The following is a 24,995-nucleotide window of genomic DNA, read 5'->3' as shown; positions in this document are numbered from 1 at the left end:
ATATAGCTGGTAATTGTATTTGTTGTTTGTTGATTTTCAAATATAAAACTTATTGAAATGTTTTCAGTGTGTGTATCAGTTCTTTTTGAACATTTTCATCTAATTTGAACAAAACTGTGATAGTATTGATAACCGTGATAACTTCGGTCACTATAATCGTGATATGACATTTTCATACCGTTACATCCCTAATCGTGACACATCTTCCTTGTGTCTTCTTGCCTTCGGTGCAGGGACGCTGGAAGTAGGGGTGCTGAGTTCACCCAACACGGACACACACAGCACCCCCAACCGAAAACATCTTCCCGCGCCCCTGCTTCGGTGTCATGATTAATATCATAAGTGGTTTATAGGAAGCATTTATGTTTTATGTTCATTAATAATGGTTTTAAATGGGTTCTTCTCTGCAGATTATGCCATGGAGCATCTCCAGCAGCTGTTAGATAAAGCTCAGGCCGCTGCTGGGAGGATGCTCAGGTTCTCCATCTTCTACCGCAATCAGAGTCCTGAATATTTCCAATATGTGAGGTTAGTGTCATCTGTCATCCTCAGTCTCTCTGCTGCTTTCTACATATATCTTTCCTTGACAGCTCTAAGACTGCAGTGCCTGTTTTATCTGCAGTGTGTTTTTGAGATTCGAGAATGCTAGTGAACTTGACATGAAATGACTATACCTTTGTATTCCTAAGTGCATAGCAAAGTATCCATTGTTGGCGACTACTGTGTGTAATTAATGCCACCCAAGGATAGAAATTTACGCAAATGGGGGGATCAAATATACAATTTTATAATGGCTGTCAAAAGAGAAAGATGTTCCAGATGGTGTAGTTCTGGCATCTATCAGCAGAGGCTAACAGAGTCACGCTAGCTAGACCACATTCAAACTTACAGTCAGATCTGGCTTCATTCTGGAATGGAACGTCCACTTTTCACAATCCAATCACTTCACCATGTATAAATGGGCATTCATACCAAAGATGATAACTATAATGTTAACTAGAGTCCACCACTTTAAAGTGCTTGAGCATTTAAAGCAACGGACAACATTACTACAGCTACGCTTATAATAAACATCCATTGGTGTGGACTTTAAAGGGGACATCGGATGCCCATTTTCAACAAGCTGGTATGATTCTTTAGGGTCTTCATGAAATGTCTGTAACATACTTTGGTAAAAATTACTCAGTGGACGTGTAAAACAACACATTTTTTACCTTGTCAAAAACAGATCTGTTCACAACGGTTTCAGTGCATGTCTCTTTAAATTATAATGACCTCTGCTCACCCCGCCCCTCTCTTCTGTTTATTGTGTAGTTGGTGGCGAGTTACCATCAAAAACTAAACTAATCCACTGCGTCCTCAGTGGCTCTGATGTCGGGAGAAAATGAAGACTCTTATGTTCACTTTTACATTCAACTACAAAACACCTGCATTGCTTACGAAACATTGTTGTTGCTACAGCTGCTCGAGTGCGGAGAAAATGGCGGACAGGGTGTAGATATGCTAATATGGGACAGTCCATCAGTGGTTGTGGGCGGGGCCTGAGCAATATGACATCATCCTGCTCAGAAAATCAAAACAGCTTGATAATTGAGACTTATTAGGTTTTTGGGGGGATTAAAAAAAAAAGAGTGAATGGATTTTTATAATTGTAGTGTGGTTGTGTTCACACACTGCTGAGACACATTTATATGCAAACACCATATAAACGGGAATTTTGCACCCGATGTTCCCTTTAATAAAGTTATAATTATAGTTATTGTTCTTGGTGTAAACGGTCCTTTAAATGAAGCCCTGCCCTTCATTTTTTCACATTGATTATCCTACTTTACTCTGAAATACATTACATTTCAGAAGTAAAATGAGTTACGATTGGCGCTTATAACTTGTGATGAAACCAAAGTAGTGACAGACATTTTCTTCTGTATTGTGATGTACATCAGAGTGAAAGGGATTATGGAAAAAAAAATGTAGGGCGGGACTTTGTTCTATCTATCAGTTGTTGATTTGACAGAGGAAGTTCTGAATGTGAGCTTGCAGTGGATTGTAAGAAAAGGGCAGGTTTATGACTATATGATTGGAGAAGTCCAGCATATTGTACGTCACCAGAGAAGACAGTCATTTAACCGGAAGATCTATGATATTTGGATTTAATATTATAAGGTGATTTATTTATTTTTTTTTACATATGCACAGATGAGATGTTCACAATAAGTTCAGATGCTTTTAGAAAATAGAATTTTCATTTCAGACAGACTTTAAAGGGGTCATGAACTGAGAAATCAAAATTCCCTTTATCTTTTGACATATAAGAGGTCATTGTACCAGGCTGTGGATTGTGCCACTTTATGACGTAATAGTGTGGCTAAACCCTGCCTCCGCAGAAGAAGATCAATGCCTGCTTCTACATCACTGCCTGTTTAGCCCCGCCCACCGATTCACGCATTTAGTGTGAACAATGAGAGAAGCAAATGCAGGTCTACACCAGAACCAAACAATAAATTGAGGTATTCAGCCAATCACTGCACTGGATAGCTGGCCAATCAGAGCACACCTCACTTTTCAGACCGATGAGCTTTGTAAAAATCGACGCGTTTCAGAAAGGCGGGGCATAGAGGAGAAACAATAATGTACAGTATGTGGAAAATAATGTGTTTTTTTAACCTTAAACCGCATAAACACATTTCATTACACCAAATACACAAAATAATGTTCTTTTTAGCACCATCATATGACCCCTTTAAGACAACAAGATGCTGTACAGTGCCAAGTTTTGGAAAAACTGTCTTTTCATCACCATTCTTCTGATCTTAACATTAGGAAAGAGTGGATTAACTTTATTTTTAATGAAGTTGCAGACTGCGTCAGTAAGAACTTGGTCCTTTGTTCACTTCATTTTGCCGTGGATTCGTTTACAAACACGGCAAAATTCGATGCAGGATTTTCAAAAAGATTGAAACTAAAAGACGATGCTGTGCTACTATATTGGATTCAACATTAATGTCGCACAACACAAGTGTGAGAAACACTTTTTTTTCTTTTTTTTATTAGTGGTCACTATTGCTTTGTCTGTTATTATAGATCATTTGATATGCACTGTGTATTTATGCGTTTTTAACCTAAATCACAGCGGTGTCCATCTAAGGATGTAGGCTGTCAAACATACACACAACACACAACTGTTAGCCAATCATAGCAGTGGGCGTTTACTTCCGAGTCTACAATCCAAACAGAGCGTTCCGATGAGGGAGGTCAAAACAGGACAGAAAATAGCATATTACTTCTAAATTATGCTTTTTGATGTAAAAATCTTGATAACATTATTAGTGGACCTCAGAGAACAGTACAAAATAATAAAAAAGGCAGTTCATGACCCCTTTAATGTCAACATTTCTGTTTTATGGTGTTTAGATTATTGATTATTCTACATCTCTATATAGATCAGAGTGTGGAGGTGCAATGCTCCCGTCTTTCAAAGACAACAGTGGAAGTCACGGCTCCCCCATCAACGGAAAGCTCCGCGGCGTCTTCCTCAGCTGCAACACAGAGTTCGACACAGGCCTTCCTCCCAAAGATTCCCCATACGGCCCTCTGCGCTTCCAAATTTCTGCCGAACGTCTCCTCAACCCGAGTACAAACCTCTACTTTGCTGACTTCTACTGCATGTACACAGCATACCATTATGTAGTGTTGGTGCTGGCCCCTGCTGGATCGGAGGGGGATAGCTTTTGCAAGAGCCACCTTCCACGACTGGACCTGTCAAGCAATCCCTTCCTGACATTCACATCTGGAGACGCACCGGTCTTCTGTCATGCCAGTGACGTAATTCTGGAGGTGTTGTACACAGAGCCCTTGCTTCTGGAGCACGGCATCCTGGCTCAGATCAGCGGACGTCACCAGCTCATGAGCCTTTCCACTGCGAATGCCAAAAAAGACCCGAGCTGTAAGGTGTGCAACATCAGTGTGGGCCGCTGAACTGTGAATGGCAGCTGTCACTGGAAGTGCAACTGGAAGCCAGATCATGAGAACCTCACTGCTCTGGAAATGGACCCAAAGTTCTACTGAGAATCGGAATAAGTATTTGGAATTTTTAAATATGCCAAAGGCATAATAAATAAGCATGAAAAATGAATGAGGTCATGATACTCTGGCTACTACTCTAGCCACTTGTTATGAAACCAAGCCATATGATCTGTGAGGCAACTATTCAGATCTTAAAGAGACAGTTCACCCCAAAATCTTTCATCATTTACTCACCGTCACGTCTTTTAAAACCTGTATTATTACCATGAGGAAAAAGCACCATAAAAGTGGTCCATGTGACTAGTGTTATATTGTCTGAAGCCATATGAAAACTGTCGGTCTCAGTTACATCTCTTCATCTTCATATACGGTAAATCCACTTCCTTAAGACTAATCATGTATAAATCATATTTAATGATAACATTATTGAATTATATAATTGATTCAGTATATTTTTTAAGTCATTTGGGGTATCACCTGTAATCATATGAATTTCACGAGTCTTTGTGTCTGTAGAACATGTGAAATTAAGTGTACAGAATGTTTTAACAAATAATTAAACACTTCTGTGAGTTTCTGCATGTTCATTTTGTAGGTTGTCTGTTGATTATATTGAAACTGCTTCATGGACCAAACCATTCACATCTCTGTCTTTGCTTCAGAGATCCGTGTCAAAACAGTGACAGGGCTTGACTTTTCGGTATTTGAGTGCAAGCGAGAATGCCTCCGCTCCAAAACCTTAATGAAGTCTACAATATATAACAAATGTTCCAAAAAGGAAATGGATAACTGCCTGAAATTGACATTTCCAAATTATGTAATGTCACTCTGTATTCCACAATGTGTCTCTGCTTAATTCACAGAGCGCATAGCAGTCATTAAAACACTGTTACAGATTCCAAAACCTCTATTGTAATATTTGAGAACTGAAGATGGCCAGTGTCTGCATGTAATACATAATCTGATCAAGGCTGATTATGAAAAGGCCATTCATAATCAGACTGAACAAGCGTGGATCTCTCTGTCTGTCTGTCTGCAGCTGAGAGCAGGATTTATCTGTGCTGGCAGCCTGGCACGTCCTTAAAACTGTCACATGAATGAGATAAATTACAACGCTAGCTCTCAATTTCCCTGCCAGCAGGGATGCTTTCTTTATGGCTTCTGCAAAGCATTTTACACAGCAGTGCTATATCCTGGAGATCAAATGAAAGTTCTCAGTTGGGTTTAGTTTTCCACTTAAAATGCAATGTCACAAACCTAATACATGAATAAAAACCATAATTCTCAGATAAACAACCTCTCACACTACATGACACATTCAGTTTCCAATCAAGGGTTCTCACGTCAGTCCAAAGCTCTATGTCAGGTACCAATCCTGGGAATTAATAGATTTAAATGGATTATGCTTAGTGTCCAAGACAAAAACTTCCTGGGATTTGAATGAACTTCCTTGATCCTAGTTTGTGCCGCATTTGAAATTGTTTTAGCTAGTAACATTTGTCACCCAACTGAACACCACAAATAGAATAAAGTATATCTCAAAGCATAACTGAAATAAAAGCATAGAAACCTGGCAATTGTAGGTTGTCCTTGACCACAGAAACTTTCTTTGATAGAAAACAGCAATAGATAGAGGCACGAGAAAATGACCAAACATTTGAAGCAATTTCAGTCATCTTTATTTAATAAAATATTTTCTATAAAACCTTTATTAAATTAACCACAGTATGAAAGTGTTTTATAAACATGTTCAAGTACTCCATCTCACAAAATAAATGGCACATTCCTAAAATAATTCCATTTTAGAAATTGAAAATATAAAAATCACATTTACGTGATACGATGTCAGAAATATTTTCCACAGCATGCAAGGTTTAATAAACATTTCCACAGTATATGTGAGATTTATACACATTTGAGGATTTGCCAAATACATTTAAAAATATACAAGATACACTTGAGTGCTCAGAGAAGCACTCTGTGATCTTGGGACAGCATTTTAGTCAGTGCTAAACGGGTCAGCAACCAGGTGACAAAAGTGCAAAGCTTGTAGTTTCGGGTTTGTACAGACACAGTGTAAACCTGCTGGCATTAGAAAACGGCACTTTCAGTCACACACATGAATGTAGTAGTTGTTGCCATTATTATTGTCCCATTGAGCAGCACTGAACGCATCCGGAAAGTAAGAGACGCAGAACTCGATGCGCTCCCGCGGGTCTAACCGCTCAGGGACGCGGATGTTAAACTCGAACACGTCGGTTCCAGGTTCCCCGTAACTCTGATCCAGGTAAGTACACGGCACGTCCTGGTGACTGCGCCAGGTGTCGAAAGTTATACGGATTTGTACCGCTTTCTCAAAGCAGACGTTCTTGACGCGCACGGTGCCGAGGATGGAGCACCTTGTGACGCGACAGCTCTCCAACACAACCATGTGATCCTGAAGCAGACTTCTGAACGCCTGGAAATCTCTACAAGGCTGCTCGAACCCAAGCCTCAACCTCGAAGCATTATTAACGGTCTCTTTAGCGCAGCCCAGCTTCTTCCGCCGTGGTGTTTTAAGCGGTTCACGCGGGATCTTGTCCTCTTTCTCGGAGAACAGGCGCACCGTGATGAGCGAGAGTCCTTTAGCGTCCGCGAACGCGACGCGTTTTTCCCTGCGGCTGCTTTTGGCTGTGATGAGGCCTGTCGAAGGGGAGTGTCGGTACTCGAACACCGGCTGATGGGCGATGCAGGGCCGCAGGGGTTTGGGTGAAGACACGCCGAGCAGGTGGTTGATGTTTGGTGATCCTCTGCACCTGAACCCCACGGCCACGTCCACAGACCTCACGGAGACCGGCGGGCCAAACCTCGACATTACACTGGAGGTGCAGAAATAGGACAAAATGACGACTTGTATGCTTTTTTTTTTTTTTACTTTAGTCTCATTTTACAGGGTCCCCACACTTTTTGACCAATGAACTTGTGTTTTCAGCCGTGTTTGCACGCACTCACAAACAGTGACTTCTAGTTGAAGAAACATTTTAGATCGGAGGTTTACTAGAAATATATAACCTGAAAAATCACTTTTCATGGCTTATGGAGGCCTGGAAACCACACCTTTGAAATTCCACCAGTATTTTCAGGTTTTTTTGTGACTGTGGAAACCCTGGCTTTAGTAGTTTATCTTATTCAGACAATAATAATTCAGACTTACTTTGCACAAGTCATCTTCAGCATATAATAGTGAAGTGGTCCTTCAGAATTATTATTTCCTTTCCTCCCAAAGTGGTAACACACTTTAAATGCTGATGCTGTAAAAACAGACATAAGTGGTTTTAACAGTTTCAAGTTAGTAAATCAGTAATTTTTGAATAAAACATGAGAAAAAAAATCTTACTGTGCTTTCATTTTGATCATTGGATTATCCTATGAAATCCTTAAAAACATTATCTTTTTTTTTTTTTTTTTGTACTGAAGGACACAAGTTCTTGGATTTCTTGGTCTACCTGCTCAGCTGAGCTTCAGGAAGCTATGTGTGAAATCTTGCGTCACTTTGTCTTTTATAGTAGCTTGATCCCTCCTCCAAACTCAAGCCAATGAGCTTTGCAAAGACCGGATAGGACTTAACCAGCTATTTATGACCTGATCTGTTGGCTAAAGAGTAGGAGACTAAAGCCTAGTGCAAATATATATGGATGCTCGACAAAGATCAGGAACATGAATTTAAAAAAAAAATCATTAAGATTTTAGGTTATCATTCAATGTTTAGAGAAAACAGCTATATTGAAGGTCTTGTGTATTTTTTCTTTAATTTTTACGTTATTTATTAATTTAAATTATTATTATTATTATTTCTTAATTTATATATTTTTTTTCTGCAGGTGACTTTAATAGTCCTATAGAGTGACAAATTAATTTTTAAAGGTATAAATACGCCATGTGTTCTCAACTAATGCAAGTAAAAAATTGCATCTTTAAACACTGTGTAGACTTTAAAGCAGTTTCAGCATATTATACAGCAAACCTTCACTGTTTGAAATTTCATTTATAGCCTAAAGGAATAAAGTGAAGTTTATTTAGCAAGTAAATTACTCTTACAGGGAATATCTGACAAATGAGCAAGAAAAAAAAAAAATCTGAACAAATAATGGTAGCAACCTGGAACACTGAGATGAAAAATTCATTGATTATTTATTTATTTACAAAAAAAAGAGCTTCCTGAAATATAAAAATGTGACCCTGGAGCACAAAACCAGTCACAAGGGTCAATTTTTTAAAATTGAGATTTGTGAAAGCTGAATAAATAAGCTTTCCATTGATGCATGGTTTGTTACGATAGGACAATATTTGGCCGAGATACAGTTATTTTAAGATCTGGAATCTGAGGGTGCAAAAAAATCCAAATACTGAGAAAATCGCCTTTAAAGTTGTCCAAATGAAGTTCTTAGCAATGCATATTACTAATCAAAAATTAAGTTTTAATATATTTACAGTAGGAAATTTACAAAATATTTTCATGGAACATGATCTTTACTTAATATCCTAATGATTTTTGGCATAAAAGAAAAATCAATCATTTTGACCCATACAATGTATTTTTGGCTATTGCTACAAATATACCCCAGCGACTTAAGACTGGTTTTGTGCTCCAGGGTCACAAATGTGCAATTTTCACCATTTCCAACAAATCTGGAAAAACAGTGATGATATATCTATTTGATGTGATTTATGTAACAGTGAATTTAACTCATAACTATGCCTTAGGACAATGAGGAAATGCATGAAAACTCCTCGAGGCCATCTACCCATAAAACAACCCAGTGAGCATGATTTTTAACCTCATTAGGCTTCCATTCTTCATGCTTGAGCTTCTTTTACAAAGAGAGACGGAGCAAGAGAGAAAATTACCATAGCTGCCATATCAGACCTGTAGTTAGGCACGTAGCGCACATGAATGTGGTTTGAACTCTTGCCAATCAGTGCCTCAAAAACAGAAATGCCAAACTGACTCAATGACGGTTTGCTTAACTAATTCTAGTTATAAGCAAAAATAACTTGGTAATGGTAAGCAGTGCAAATGACATGCTTGTAAGGACAGAATATACCATTCATGGCCAAATAAATGCGCACTAGATGAGCTAGCACTTACACGCCAGTATGAATACTTAATTTTAAAGAAGTTTTGTTCACAGGGCCAAAAATGCCCATAAAACCCAATTTTATATTTATCGAATGTATACTAAAGAAGCAGATCTGGGCCTAAACATTGCAATATTTCACACGGAAGAGTCATAACTATAGTAGTGTTGCAGTGTAAAATCACATTGACGTGATCAGACATGTAGATTCTTGGGGAAAGCATCAAACTAAAACATTACAGAGTTAAAATGAGATACAACTCTGGATGTGACATGTCTGAGTTGTTATTGTTTTTTAGGCTGGAAATGCATAATAATGAATTTGGAAGAAATGCACTGCTGTGCAGCTCTTTGAAACGCTGCCTCTGTCGCCTGCTTCCTGCTGCGATGACTTCAAGCAGATCTGTGGGTGTCAGAGAAAGACAAAATATCTGAGATCAGTGTTTCCAAAGCATTTTTTGTCTCATGCACTGCCACAAAACCATCAGCGAGACTCAAGAACCCCTAAATCATCACCAGACCTGAAATGTGCTCATATTAAGTCATAATGGATATCATTTAGCATCATCAGTAACACCATTATAATACTCATTATTGCAATGATTCACTTTTGAACTTGAAACTGAAGCACAGAATCTCATTTTATAACTGCATTTAGTTTGCTAGCAAACTTTCCATGATCATTTTGGAAGAGCAGAAGCAATGTTTTATATGTCTGTAATGCAAGTTTACAGATGTCTCGTTTGTTTCCTGATTATTGGGCGATGTGTGCACTTCCTGTGCCTCATAACAAAAGACTTCACTATTCATTCCAGTATTTGCACAATGCATTAGCCAATAGCTGGATTCTGACCTATAGTTTACGAAAACAGATGAACAGTTCTGTATAATTTCTGCCAGAACTGATGATGGATGGTGTGGGCTTCCTGTCACTCTAGGGTTAAAGGAAGTCACTGTGAAATCGGAAGCTGTGACAGAGGCCAATAAGCTAGCGTCGAGTTTACAAAAAACCCACATTACCAAGAATTATGTTAATTGACGTCAGTGAACTCTGGGTGTGATTGTCTGACAAAAAGTAGCTCATAAAAATATAACAGCAATTCTTATCAATTTATTATTAAATGGCCTTTGAAGTGATAGTTCACCCAAAAATGTACATTATGTCATCATTTAGATGTTGTTCCAAACCTCTATGAAAGGTGTGTTTTTTCTTTTCTTCAATAAAATGAAAGTCAGTGGGGTCCAGTGTTATCTTGTTCTGGACCCCATTGACTTTCATTATATTTTCACATTTTTATACAGATTTGGAATGATTGTAAACGATGACAGAATTTAAATGCGTGAAAGCTTGATGCCCTCAAAGGACATTTAATAATAAATTGGCAAATATTGTTATTACTTAAATTGTATGGACAAAAACCGCTGAAACATTCTTCAAAATATCTTTGTGTTCCACAGAAGTAAATCATACACACTGTAAAAAAAATTCCGTAAAATTTACGGTAAAATCTACGGTCTTTTTCACTTCCAAAAATGGTATACTACCGTAAAATTAATGTCCAATACAGTTTTTCACCGTATATAGCAGGGGAATTTACCGTTAAGCATTTAACAGGTTTTTACTGTAGCATTTTTACAGTCTTTTACCGTCAGGTTTGGAAAGACACGAGGGTGAGTAAATGATGACGACAATTTTTGGGTGAAAAATGTATTATAATATGATATTTATATTTATGCAGTGATAAAGATATTTGTTTCCTCCTGCACGACAAAACAAATTGTGTCTATATTGTGACTTATAGGGATAGTTCACCCAAAAATAGGAATTTGCTCTGATTTTACTCAACCTCAGGCCATCCAAGATGTAGGTGACTTTTTTCTTCTGTAGAACAGAATTGATTTTTAAATATTTTAGCTGAAACTGTGGTCCTTGGTGATTCATGAAATGCAAGTCAGTGGCTACCGACAAAAACAAAAGTTTAAAAAGCGTATTTTGCAACACAAAATTAATGTCAATGGCTCCTGGCGATATATGGAGGTCTTATGAAGCAAACCGATCAGTCTGTGCAAGAAACTGAACATTATTTACAACCTTATTAATCCATAACCTCAGGCAAGCAGTGATGTCTCACGAGCGAATCATTCCTCCAACAGTCACTGAACTGAGGAAACAGTTCAGACCCGGACCAAAGACCGATGAGCCGGTGATATGCACATACAGTACGTGAACCGAGCACTTGAGCGAAGAGGCAGAATTCAACTTTTTATAGTTCCTCATTGTTTATGTAAAAAGAGTTTATTCACATAATATGCTTTAGACATGTAACTCATCTGCATTTCACATCATTATCATGTGTTTTAATAATATAATTGCGTATATGTATCATTGTGTGATTACATAAACACACTGGTGAATTTCAACCAGTTCATTGAAACGAGCTGTCTGAAAGAACCAGTTTGCAGTAAAGAATCAGCTTTTCCCGTTTGCCTGAGGCTCTGGATTACAGGTAGCATGTTGTAAATGTAATGTTCAGTTCTTGCACAGACTGATCGTTTCGCTTCATAAGACCTCAATATATTGTCAGGAGCAATTAGGATTAATTTTGTGTTGCCTGATTAGTTTTTTTGACTCAGTAGCATTTGACTTGCATTTTATGAATCAGTAAGGTCCACAGTTTCAGCTAAAAACTTCTTTGCTGTTCTGCTGAAGAAAAATCATCTGAATCTTGGATGGCCTGAGGATGAGTAAATTAACAGCAATTTTTCATTTTTAGGTGAACTATCCCTTTAAGATGCATTCACATTTACTGCTGCTCAACAAAATTTCGCAAGCAAAATCCAGTCAGTTTTAATTCTGGGAGTTTCAAATCAGGAAGAAAACATTCACTCATGTTCAAGTTGGCCGCTCGAGTTCGTCATGCTGACCAACAGAAATCGGCTTGTTTGTGACTTTTGTGTGAGCTGTGCTTCATACATTTCTACTCTATTGAAAATAGACCGTTTTTTCTCTGCGAAATTTCGCTGAAACATCGCTAATGTGTCTGCAGTTTTACTCACTGTGTTACTCTTTACCAGTAACAACCAGTTATTACGGGCGTTGACCGCATGATTCTTCATAAACTGTCAGTTTACACATGCTTCAGTAGTTAGCTGGCCACATTTCCATGATTCAGAGGTTAATCTTGATGTGAATCATAATTTTAGATGAGATTCCCATCTGTGTATCAGGTTTCAAGTGAATCACACATTTCACAACACTGGAACTACAATAAAAAAAATACTTCTAATGCTGGTTCAAGCCTGTAGGCAGAGGTTTCAGCATGTGAAACCACCACATAACCACAGGTGTATAATTCACGTAAACGCTGAGGAATTATCACATACACAACACTGGAGGAGTGGTGAAAAGTGTCAGCACAGGATATGGAGCAATAGGTGTATTTCTCAGGGTGTTATAAGAGAGGTGAAAGAGTGAGATCAGGCAATGTTATCTGCAGAGTCAGGTCACAAGGTGAACGCAGGGCATAGTGGCTTTTATTTACCTCAAACATTAGAGCAAAGTGTGGTTTCATGAAAATTGCCACTTGTTGATTTAAATAATAATACTGAACAAATCATTTTAACTCGTAATATTGGACCCACTAAAATTGGGGCATTTTAACCCTGTGACACCTGATATATGAAGAAATAGTTTTTTTTTTTTTAATCTGTATTTTTTCAAAATGGAACCGTTTATTGAAACTTTTGACAAAGTATATAAAAATCTAAAAAAGGATAAAGTTGCATATATGTTTTATGTTTTGTATTATATTTGATAGTTCAGGCTTTTATGGCCCATATAATATGATATACGAGAATATGGAACTCATTAGGAAATTCATACTTATAGGGGGGAAAAACATTTTTTCAGAGGCCCAAACTGAGCAAAAATATGCAATTTGGTGTAGATATTATTTATATGACCAAAAAGTAAAATATTCTGATAGCTTTGTAAGAGTATCTTACAGGACACTTACAAAAAAAGCATATAAATATCAGTTGTCACTCTATATGACTCAATAATATGTCTTAGTACAATTTAGGGCTGTGCAATTAATCGCATGCGATTGTAATGCGCATCTCGTCAGTAAAGCCGGTTCCGTGATTAGTAGTAAATCTCCATCACCTGCTTTCAGATTGACTAGTTTTTTTTTTTTTTTAATTTCTGTAGTTTTAGTTGTGGAATCAAAACATAATGCAATACAATACAATGATGATTGAGAGATACAAGATAGAGAGAACAAATACATTTTCCTCAAAACCTGACGGCATCATATTTGATAGATACATTTTAATATTATTTTTCAAAAAAAACAAAAGGATTTATAATCAAGTAAATCAAAGTTGCTTCAGTTCAGTAAGTGTTCACCTTACTAATAATATAAAAATTATTCTTATGTATATTTTTTGTAAGACGTGAATCACAACCTAAAGGGGGATTTTTTACAATTATACTAACAGGCCTTTAAAGTATGAACTATTATTCATACGACATAAGGCATGTAATAGATTGTGTACAACAGGTTTTTCTGCATTTTTGATCATGTTGGTAATTTAGACACCACAGAAATTGATGTATCAAACATGATATAGTAGGCTAGGCTTTATTAATAGTAGTTATTAATAAAATATTTTTTTTTCAATTAGACAATATTACAAATACTGCTTTAGTCATCCTGAAATTGAACTTTTAAAGTGCATTTTAAAACACTTATAAAAGGCACTTAGAATAGAATTATAGAATTTTTATTATAAAACGGATAGTTCCGGTCCTTGATTCTGATTGGTTGAGCCACGTTCGAAGCTGTTGTAAATTACTCTACAAACATACACCTTTGTTTACTTCTGTGTTGCTCGGCAACCACTTTGTTGGAACCACAACTGATTCTGAGGAACTACATTGTTTGGTGGAAGAATACGGTTTTTATTAATATCATTACACTTTATTTGCTCTGTTTTATTTTGTGAAACCTTACTACGTATATGGAATAACCGTTTTATAAAAGCAATAAGCCCCGTGAAGCCGTGGTTTACAGTGAATTTATAACAGCCAAGGGGGTTTTAGGCATGACGCAACAACGCTCCTTAGCTGTTATAAATTCACTGTAAACAACGGCTTCTTGGGGATTATTGCTTTATTTAGAAACACAAAAACTGTTTTTTTTTTCTGAAAAACTCCTATAATAAAATACAAGATATCTGACCCTGTTTACATTCAAGTATGTCACTATAAATGTGTTTTTCGGAAACTGAGGAACAAAATAATTTTGTGGTAACTGACATTATACCATAAAACCTGTTGACAATGACAAACTTAAAGAGTTTAACATGTAAGTCAGATCATTTTAGCAGCTAGCTATAATATACTACAAAACAGCATGCAGCAAACAACACAAAAAACATCGTGGACCAATATAGAAACATAAATAATACAATTTTATTCTAACACACCAGCAAAACCCCAATGACCATTTAAACGACCGCATACATCCAAACCAACAACTTCCCATTTACAGAGAAAACCACAGCTTCCGTTTCAGAGCAAGAGTGTCAGGTTCACTAGTTTCTGATCAGACTGCAATAACTGATCTGTCAATTTGTGATGAAATATTTCAGGGAGATTGCAATAACCCAAGACAATCCAGATAATCAGAATACACTGAAGATCGTTTGTTCTTATAGATTAGTCAACAATAACAATCCATACTGCTTTTATGTCAGTTTCATGATGAGAATGAGCCATTTTAAAATATAAATGCTTCTAGATTCAAAGATGCAGACATGCTCAGGGTCCAAGCAGGATCTGTAATGGTGCTGGGATACTGATGTTCACAGTTGGCCATCTAGCATGTAAGGGTGTCTTCATTCTGTTCCTGAGGCTCTGCAGGTTTAAATAAGTTGCACTGCTCCGCTGGCCACTAGAGGCGCTATAGTACGGTAACGCATCAGGTGCTGTGAACCTTCGTCCAAGTCCACAACATACTCCCTGAGAGAGGCAACAGCAAAGATGTCCAAATAAATACAGTTTATGAACTCATATTGCTTTATCATCTCAGCCAGCTCATTAAAATGAAAGAAATGCTGTCCCCTATAGGACACTGTGAATTTTGATAAGAAAATCAATGGCATTTTGTTCATTTTAATTCATTTTTGTGTTTGGTTATGAGGCAGCGAGCTCTGTTCTAAAAACCAGAGAGCCTCTTTGCTCTCTCCTGCCCACTGCCCTCTGACACCACATCCTAACTAGGCGGTAACCAGATTAGTGATCAGCCAGTATGGGATTTTCATTGGATTGATTCCCAAACTTTGTGTGACTGCTGAATGAAAATGATGGTGTTCTTACCTCTGCTCATCCGTCTCAGGCTCCACCAGGATATTCTCCTGCCTCTCTTTGACTCTCAGGAACACAAACGAGTCCAGACCCGGCTCAGGAACTTCACACAAACACACACATCCACCAATTAATCAATCACTGCCACCAGATAAAACCACCATCTGGTTCAAAACATCTGGATATTCAGGGCTGCAACATTAATAAAATAAATAAATAAAAAAAATAACCAAGATTACAAATACAGCTCCTGCTATTAACTAATAGTGAAATCGGTGATTACAGCATTCCATTTAGGTCTAGTGCACTACTTAAATGTGCACTACTATTCAAATGTTTGGGGTTGCCAAGATGTTTTAACATTTTTGAAACTCTCTTATGCTCACCAAGGCTGTATTTATTTTTTCAAATACAGTAAAAACAATACTATTTAAATTGTTTTCTATTGTAACATATATTAAAATGTAATTTATTCCTGTGATCAAAGCTGAATTTTCAGCATCATTACTCCAGTCTTCAGTGTCACATGATCTTCAGAAATCAGTATAATATGCTGATTTGCTGTTCAAGAAACATTTTTTTTTATTATTATCCATGCTAAAAACACTTGTGCCGCTTAATATTTTTGTGGAAACTGATACATTTCTTTCAGGATTCTATGATGAAATATTTGGTAGCAATTTACCAATTTAGTCCTTATAGTCACTTTTAATTAATTTAATGCATCCTTGCTCAATGAAAGTATTAATTTCTTTCAAAAACAAAAACAAACAAACTTACTGACCACAAACTTTTGAACAGTAGTCTATATGCTTTTCTGATCTATTTTTTATATAAATGCAGTACACATTTGTACCTTATTTACCACTACAGGGTCCACAGTACCTTAAAGTTACCGCCCCAAAGAGAGCTTTTGTACCTTTATTTCTGAGTGTTCACTGTAAAATGTCAATTTACTGTAAATTCCCTTTATCCAAATTAATAGATTATGGCATTATTAAAATTATATATATATATGTGTGTGTGTGTGTGTGTGTGTGTGACTTCTAGTATTTCTGGCTAGTAAATCTCAAAATATAACTGAAAAATACACTAATAAATATAATTTAAAAAAAAAAGATATAAGTAATGTTGGTGAACTTGTCTATGATTCTTCAAATATCCATTTAAAACAATAAAACGTTTCTCACCGGCCTTCAGCATGTCAATGCTCTGCAGGTTTGGGGGCATGTGTTTCAGAGCCACATTTCGGAGATACATCTCTGTGTTGGCCAGATACCTAAACACACAACATATAACATTTAGAGACCACACACATCACTTTGTGAATTAGATGACTAACAGACAATGCCAAATACCACTCGACATTCAGCACAAAACAGTCATTCTCTCAGAAATGAAAAGAATGTTCTGGCTGTTTGCACTTTACCACACCGTCTGCCTATCGGCTGATACAGACAATAGAAAGGATTCAGAATGAACTCACTCTTTAGCGAAGGCAAACTCTTCAGGAGAGAGAAATGAAGGATCTCCATCAGCACGTGACTTTTCTTTCTCCAAAACATGAGGGAAAAACCTCTCTATCTGCAGACGAGACAACAACCATGTATGCATAAACAAGTACCTACAGTGCAATTTACATTTGCTTCAACTCAAAGCACACAGGACGCTGAAGATAATTTCTAGAGCAAAAAAACATCTTGAAACCATCTATAAGGACAGCTAGATATTTTCAGACTGGTCTAAACGGTGTCTGTGAGAAAGACACATATCCTTCAGGTTACTCCAGAGGGAACTGTCTGTGTAATATGTGTAGTTTAAGTCACTCTGAATAAAAGCAACAGCTGAATGACTGTGGAGTCATGTTCAGGATACCTTCTGGAGTCTTGAGCGCAGATAGCTGCTCAGAACAAAGCGGATGCGATCGATCTCCATGCAATGCACACTGGCCTTCACATCACCTTTCCTCACCCGCTGCAGATTTTCCTCCTGCGTACACAAACAGAAATGACTCATTGATACGAAATGTAATGCTATATTTCATCCAGAAGTATTTTAAATAACATTTAACCATTTGAAACATTTTCAAAATTCTAAAATTATACATTTTTAAATTCTTGCATAATCATTTTTTACACATGCTGCTAACTGTTTTCATGTTTCTTATTTTAACTTGAGAACCTAATACTGACCCCACAGAGTTGAATTTTTGAATTACATACGTTTACGATTTGCATATGTTTTTCTGATCTGTTCTTTAAATAAAAATGCTGGAGGTGCATGTCAGGATTTTTTAAAATAAATAAATTAATAAATATATAAATAAACATACCATGTGCGTGAGCTGCTCCATCACACACTCCACCAACTCTGACTTGTTCTCCAACAGTTCTGGAGAAAACTTCTCATTGAGCCAAGCCTGAAACACAAGAGACACGTTCAAAAACACTGTTCCTGAAAGCATGTGCAATAAGACTCATATTACAGACTGTATCTACAGGTGCATCTCAATAAATTAGAATGTCGTGGAAAAGTTCATTTATTTCAGTAATTCAACTCAAATTGTGAAACTCGTGTATTAAATAAATTCAGTGCACACAGACTGAAGTAGTTTAAGTCTTTGGTTCTTTTAATTGTGATGATTTTGGTTCACATTTAACAAAAACCCACCAATTCACTATCTCAACTAATTAGAATATGGTGACATGCCAATTAGCTAATCAACTCAAAACACCTGCAACGGTTTCCTGAGCCTTCAAAATGGTCTCTCAGTTTGGTTCACTAGGCTACACAATCATGGGGAAGACTGCTGATCTGACAGTTGTCCAGAAGACAATCATTGACACCCTTCACAAGGAGGGTAAGCCACAAACATTCATTGCCAAAGAAGCTGGCTGTTCACAGAGTGCTGTATCCAAGCATGTTAACAGAAAGTTGAGTGGAAGGAAAAAGATGCACAACCAACCGAGAGAACTGCAGCCTTATGAGGATTGTCAAGCAAAATCTATTCAAGAATTTGAGTGAACTTCACAAGGAATGGACTGAGGCTGGGGTCAAGGCATCAAGAGCCACCACACACAGACGTGTCAAGGAATTTGGCTACAGTTGTCGTATTCCTCTTGTTAAGCCACTCCTGAACCACAGACAACGTCAGAGGCGTCTTACCTGGGCTAAGGAGAAGAAGAACTGGACTGTTGCCCAGTGGTCCAAAGTCCTCTTTTCAGATGAGAGCAAGTTTTGTATTTCATTTGGAAACCAAGGTCTTAGAGTCTGGAGGAAGGGTGGAGAAGCTCATAGCCCAAGTTGCTTGAAGTCCAGTGTTAAGTTTCCACAGTCTGTGATGATTTGGGGTGCAATGTCATCTGCTGGTGTTGGTCCATTGTGTTTTTTGAAAACCAACGTCACTGCACCCGTTTACCAAGAAATTTTGGAGCACTTCATGCTTCCTTCTGCTGACCAGCTTTTTGAAGATGCTGATTTCATTTTCCAGCAGGATTTGGCACCTGCTCACACTGCCAAAAGCACCAAAAGTTGGTTAAATGACCATGGTGTTGGTGTGCTTGACTGGCCAGCAAACTCACCAGACCTGAACCCCGTAGAGAATCTATGGGGTATTGTCAAGAGGAAAATGAGGAACAAGAGACCAAAAAATGCAGATGAGCTGAAGGCCACTGTCAAAGAAACCTGGGCTTCCATACCACCTCAGTAGTGCCACAAACTGATCACCTCCATGCCACGCTGAATTGAGGCAGTAATTAAAGCAAATGGAGCCCCTACCAAGTATTGAGTACATGTACAGTAAATTAACATACTTTCCAGAAGGCCAACAATTCATTAAAAATGTTTTTTTTTATTGGTCTTATGGAGTATTCTAATTTGTTGAGATAGTGAGTTGGTGGGTTTTTGTTAAATGTGAGCCAAAATCATCACAATTAAAAGAACCAAAAGACTTAAACTACTTCAGTCTGTGTGCATTGAATTTATTTAATACACGAGTTTCACAATTTGAGTTGAATTACTGAAATAAATGAACTTTTCCACGACATTCTAATTTATTGAGATGCACCTGTAATGCATGCATTTATTTTCACGTTTTATATACTAATCATTTTTTTAGCAAAAGTTTGAGCTTAAAAACATACATTTGACTGAGTTTCTGTTTCTCATTAAAAACATGTACTTCACATACTTTTTCTTTTACACAAATGAGCCTACGTATGCATTTCTTCTATTACATTCTACATTCTTCAGATTCTTCATCTAACAAGTGTCCAGCATACAAGTGAACTCATTCAATACTTTTTAAAATTAATCACAGGATGCACCTCGTATAATCGACTGAGAATGAACAGTAAGCAGTGCTGACAAAGAGGCAGCTCTAATATAAGATACTGTTTTGATACAGAACTTGCAAAAGTTTGGAAACCTTATGATTTTTAAATGAATTTTTAACGAAGGCTCGCATTTGTGTGCTCAAACACAGTAAACACAGTAATATTGTGAAATAGTTTTACAATTTCAAATTTCTAGTTGAATATATTGTAAAATGTAATGTATTCCTGTGATCAAAGCTGAATTTTCAGCATCATTACTCCATTCTACAGTGTCACATGAGATACTTTTTTCAGGATTATTTGATGAATAAAAAGTTAAAAAGAAAAGTATTTATAAAAAATAGAAGCCTTTTGTAACAATATATACTACCATTCAAAAGTTTGGGGTCAGTATTTTTATTTTTTTAAAGAAATGAATGATTTTATTCAGCAAAGACGTGTTAAATTGATCAAAAGTGAAAATAAAGACTTATATTGTTAGAAAATATTATTTTAAATAAACTTTAAAGAAACCTGAAAAAAGAATCACAGGTTCCAAAAAATAAAATTATATATATATATATATATATATTAAGCAGCAAAACTGTATTTTTTATAATAATTAAGCAAATTATACTGATTTCTTAAGGATCATGTGACACTGAAGACTGGAGTAATGATGCTGAAAATTAAGCTTTAATCACAGAAATAAATTACATTTTAATATATATTCAACTAGAAAACAATTACTTAAAATTATAATAATATTTCTCAATATTACTGTTTTTTTTCTGTATTTTTGATCAAATAAATGCAGCCTTGAACAGAAGAGACTTCTTTAAAACACATTACAAATCTTACTGATCCCAAACTTTTGAACAGCAGTGCACTGTCATCTTACTTCAAACTGACCGTGAGCTTGTATGAAAGCACTGCACTGTCAGCATGCAGTGTCGATGTCAGTGTGATTGCTGATCTGAGCACCCGTTAGATGTCTGACCTCCTCCAGTCTGGCGATGAGCTCCGCCGGGGTCATCACGTCCTCCCGGCTCTCCCGGCTCTCCTCTCCTCCGCTCAGATCACTGGCGTCCGACGGTCCGTCTGCCATCCTGACACACTGCAGCCGCGAACGAACGCGCTTCAGACAGTAATCAACCTTCACAAGACACGCGAAACTAATCCCGAACTCTACGCTGTTTACATTCCCGCGCTCGACCACCGCGGAACCGTCTGACGGGGAATTTCGCGCCAAAAATCAACAACGTGATGGCGTCAGCGTGTCCTCAAGCCGGTTAGAGTTGCGCAAGTCTGCGCAATGCGCACCAAAACAAAGATGAGGTGTTTTAATAAAGAATCGATTATTATTATTATAAACAAATGTAACAGAATGACAGTATAAAATATGCCAGGGAGCAAGACAATAATGTAACTTTTGAACAGATTCACAGTTTTTACATCTTTCTTATTAGAAGAGTCAGAAATCAAACACATTTTTTATGTTTTAAATCACTTTTTTTTTCTGATGAGTTTTAAATCTTCAAGAAAAATGCTAAAGAAAGGCAATTACAAAATGTACATTTATGTATAAAATATTTAGCCAGGAACAAAATAAGGTTGAATAAATAAAAAACATCTAAGTGTTCGCTCTCATGTGTATATCCTAGAATAACATTTCCATATTTCAAAAAGATATCAGGAATTATACCACAAAAAAAACAAAAAAAACACTCATTATGTTTTTTCAGAGGTTCTTAGTAATAAAATACAATACCAAAAAAAAAATGGAACAAATTTTCAGTTTGGTGATCACAGAAGGAGCAAGTTACATCAAAGTCATCAGAAATAAACTGGTGTTTATTTAGGTGTTTTAATAAAGATGAGACGAGATGCTTGTTTTAGTGATATATTTATATATTTAATAATAACATTTTAATATAGGCCTATAATTTTAGTTCCCAATCGAAAATATTTAGAAAATTCAGATGTTTGAATAGTTTGAATAGAATCTCAGTATTTGTGAATCTTGCGTGATTCTTTGTTCCTTTGTTATTTTTCTTCTTTTCATTCTCCTCTTCCATTTTTTCCTCTTTCTTTCTTACAGTATACTGATGTTTACTGCCTGATGTTTTTCACATGCTGTACCAGACACTGATATTTAACTGGGAGATCTTAGTGCATTAGTCACATTCCACAACTCTGTAAATGTGGACACTGCAATTTAGGTGCACACACTGTGCATTGAGTATAATTTGTATATTATGTGTAAAGATGAACATTGCACGCTCGGCACTATACTGTATTGTATTTTGTACATTTTAGACATTGTTTTATACTGTCTCCACAAGACTGTAACCCAAGATGCTGATTGCATATGTTGTTTTCTACATTAAAATTAAAATAATAAAAAAAAACTTTATATTAAAACTTAATGTTATACATATATAAAACACTTTGTATTATTAATAATAATTATACTTTTGCCGACTGGACACATTTTGAACATTTCTATCAATATAAAAGTTTCAGTCGTTCAGACCGCTAGTCGGCATTGCGCTTCTCCTGCGCTGCGCTTCTGCGGCGCATGCGCAGTGTCTCGCTCAGAATGGCGGCCCCGCTTGTTTCAAGTGCAGGAAAGTAATGGGAAAATTATTATTATTTGTTTTTTTGCCTTACATGTATTGTGGATCCCCTTAAGGTTTGATGCTGATTGTTATTGTATTTGGTTTTATTCTATGCTGTTACCTCTATGAGTTCTTGTATTCTATGTTTAATAAAAAAAAAAATTAAAAAAAAAAGGAAAGTAATGGGAGTTATCAGATCGGGGCGTTTTTAGACATGTTTCCTGATTGGCTGGCGTCATAGTGACGTAGGTTTAGGGGTGGGGTTAGGTAAGGGGGATCATTGTGATTGCATGATTGAGAAACACCCTGCAGTTTGAAAACACCCACAAATTCAGAAACGCCCACTTTTGCTCTGCAGAGACCTCGATCTTGCTTGTTTTGAGATCACAGATCAGCGACTCGCGCTGCTGCTGCTGTTTACAGCCGTCGGCCTCTGCCAGCTGCGGCTCTAGTCAGGGGACTGGCATCTCGAGGGACTGGTCGATCAATGGCTTTATTTTGTGAGCGTGTTTGGACGGTTTGCGCTGGAAAATACAGCTTGGGTCGATAGTGATATCGCCTGTTTGCAGCAGCATCTCACCCTCCGCCTCAAATATGCATTCATCTATATGTCATCTATATATCGAATGCAACTATTGTATCACTCTTGTCGCTACAACTTCATCGTTATTTCCTCCTTGAAGAGTTGTCCGTGAATTCGTACTTAAGTCTAATCATCTTGCTGTCATCCTATTTAGCCACAGCTGCACTTGCAGGAAATAGAAATAGTTTGTTGCATACTAACAATAATGGCAGGGAAAAATAGATTTGCGTTTCATGCCAATTTCTGCGACATAAGCCAAAAACGATTCAGTAAATCATAATTTTAAGATTAATTTGAAATGATATCCAAAAAATGCATTCATGAGATAAACGTTGAGTCATAATTAAAATTTTAGTCGTAATTATAACTCGAAATGATGACCAAAAAAAGTGTATCTTTTTTATTATATTTATGAGGTTTTATGTCATCATAACTGTACAATATAGATCAATAATCATAACAAAAGTATAATTCTTTTGTCGTTGAAGAAGGCATAATTATGATAACTCCGATTAGGACCAAAAAGTTCATTTTTAATTGGTTTTTATGTCATAACTATGGCTTTCTCGTAAGTTGTACTTTTTGTGATCATTTTGACGTGTCATACTCATAATTATGTCTTAGTATGTAACTTATTTAATAATAACTGATGAGTATTTTTTTTCCTTTAGAGGCTGAATCAGGCTTCCAATAGTACCTTTAAGTAGTTAAAGCCAAATGATTTTCAAAAAAAAAAAAAAAATGTTTGTGAACATCAGTACACCTTGCAAACATGGTCTGTAATATTATTAATTTGTGAGCTTGTGTTTAGGCATCCCCACAGATGATGAGCAGGCCACCGGTCTGGAGAAGATTGTGTTGGAGGCGTCAAAAGAGAGGAACTGTAAGTGTCTTGTACTGTGTTCTATTGTTCTGTTGTGGCTTCTTGTGAAATAAAGACTGCTGTGTGAATAATCAATGCTGTCTTCTTCACTAGGATCCATATAGGTTCTTAAAACCGCAGGAGTATGCAGGCTCCAAACAAGACCCTCATATTGTCCCCTCCATAACCAACAAGAGGATTGTTGGTTGTGTTTGTAAGTGATAGTATAATTTAACCACCATTTTGATATCAGTTAAATTGTATAGTCATATTAGTTCTATGTGTTTCTTATCAGTATGAGCCATCATAACAACATAATGATCTTTGGTCAAACCCGTTAACCTATGTGTCTGTTTTATGAAGGTGAAGAGGACAACACTGCAGTGGTATGGTTTTGGTTGCATCAGGGAGAGGCCCAGCGCTGCCCATCCTGTGGCGCTTACTACAAACTTGTTCCACACGAGTTACCCCACTGAAATATACACTTCACAGCAGAGGAGGCCTGGACACTCCCATCCTGACTCAAACACCATAGATACTCTTATTAATGCACAGTCCCCTTCGATGTTCCCTGTTCTGAAGAATAAAATTGCACTTTATAAACAACAAAAAAAAAAAACATTTACTTCACTAATATTAAGTGACGTGACATGTGGCCAAGTATGGTGACCCATACTTGGAATTAGTGCTCTGCATTTAACCCAAAGTGCACACACACAGCAGTGAACACACACCCAGAGCAGTGGGCAGCCATTTATGCTGCGGCGCCCGGGGAGCAGTTGGGGGTTCGGTGCCTTGCTCAAGGGCACCTCAGTCGTGGTATTGAAGGTGGGAGAGAGCGCTGTACATTCACTCCCCCCACCTACAATCCCACAACCTTTGGGTTACAAGTCCGACTCTCTAACCATTAGGCCACGACTTCCCCTTTATAGGGGCCTTGTTATTTCTTTTTCATTAGATGCTTCACAAAAGCAGATAAAGCAATTTAACATCAAGAAAACAGGCGTTCTTCAAATCTGAAACGCAAGATTCGGCAGGGTTTTCCTAATTGTGAATGTTGGTTTCATTATTTTTGGAGGAATAGTTTACATGCCCTGTTGTTTGCT

General features: G+C 37.1%; 4 protein-coding genes across 6 annotated transcripts in view; 2 read left to right on the top strand and 2 right to left on the bottom strand.

Annotated features, from left to right (window-relative positions):
• Positions 1-4,574, top strand: part of phyhip (phytanoyl-CoA 2-hydroxylase interacting protein) — a 14,124-nt gene extending 9,550 nt beyond the window's left edge. For both annotated transcript variants that reach the window (XM_016528967.1, XM_016528969.1), the window contains exons 4-5: positions 411-528; positions 3,441-4,574. In XM_016528967.1, coding sequence (XP_016384453.1) covers positions 411-528; positions 3,441-3,975 — 653 coding nt within the window. In that variant the 3' untranslated portion in view covers positions 3,976-4,574. The remainder of the gene's footprint in view (positions 1-410; positions 529-3,440) is intronic.
• Positions 4,575-5,875: 1,301 nt separating this feature from the next.
• Positions 5,876-7,600, bottom strand: ppp1r3c2b (protein phosphatase 1 regulatory subunit 3C2, duplicate b). 2 transcript variants are annotated; one of them, XM_016528934.1, is made up of 3 exons: positions 7,509-7,600; positions 7,217-7,313; positions 5,876-6,881 (listed from the first exon to the last, which is right to left on the bottom strand). In XM_016528934.1, exons 2-3 carry the CDS (start codon positions 7,237-7,239, stop codon positions 6,131-6,133), a joined length of 774 nt encoding a protein of 257 aa, XP_016384420.1. In that variant the 5' UTR covers positions 7,240-7,313; positions 7,509-7,600; the 3' UTR covers positions 5,876-6,130. The 2 variants fall into 2 exon arrangements, with proteins under 2 accessions (XP_016384420.1, XP_016384419.1); XM_016528933.1 differs by lacking the exon at positions 7,509-7,600 and adding an exon at positions 7,400-7,502.
• A 6,872-nt stretch (positions 7,601-14,472) lies between these two features.
• Positions 14,473-21,155, bottom strand: LOC107721098 (DNA replication complex GINS protein SLD5-like). The gene is made up of 7 exons (XM_016528960.1): positions 20,824-21,155; positions 17,843-17,929; positions 17,386-17,499; positions 16,997-17,094; positions 16,701-16,789; positions 15,523-15,613; positions 14,473-15,165 (listed from the first exon to the last, which is right to left on the bottom strand). Exons 1-7 carry the CDS (start codon positions 20,929-20,931, stop codon positions 15,069-15,071), a joined length of 684 nt encoding a protein of 227 aa, XP_016384446.1. The 5' UTR covers positions 20,932-21,155; the 3' UTR covers positions 14,473-15,068.
• Positions 21,090-24,492, top strand: LOC107721067 (cytochrome c oxidase subunit 5B, mitochondrial-like). The gene is made up of 4 exons (XM_016528925.1): positions 21,090-21,114; positions 23,839-23,921; positions 24,004-24,103; positions 24,253-24,492. The coding sequence occupies exons 1-4, from the start codon at positions 21,090-21,092 to the stop codon at positions 24,363-24,365; spliced, it is 321 nt and encodes a 106-aa protein (XP_016384411.1). The 3' UTR covers positions 24,366-24,492.
• Positions 24,493-24,995: the final 503 nt, after the last annotated feature.

Source organism: Sinocyclocheilus rhinocerous, unplaced genomic scaffold, assembly GCF_001515625.1.
Source record: "Sinocyclocheilus rhinocerous isolate Xijiao unplaced genomic scaffold, SAMN03320098_v1.1 scaffold451, whole genome shotgun sequence".
In the NCBI taxonomy this organism is placed as follows: Eukaryota; Metazoa; Chordata; class Actinopteri; order Cypriniformes; family Cyprinidae; genus Sinocyclocheilus; species Sinocyclocheilus rhinocerous.
This window is presented reverse-complemented; position numbering and strand designations above follow the sequence as displayed.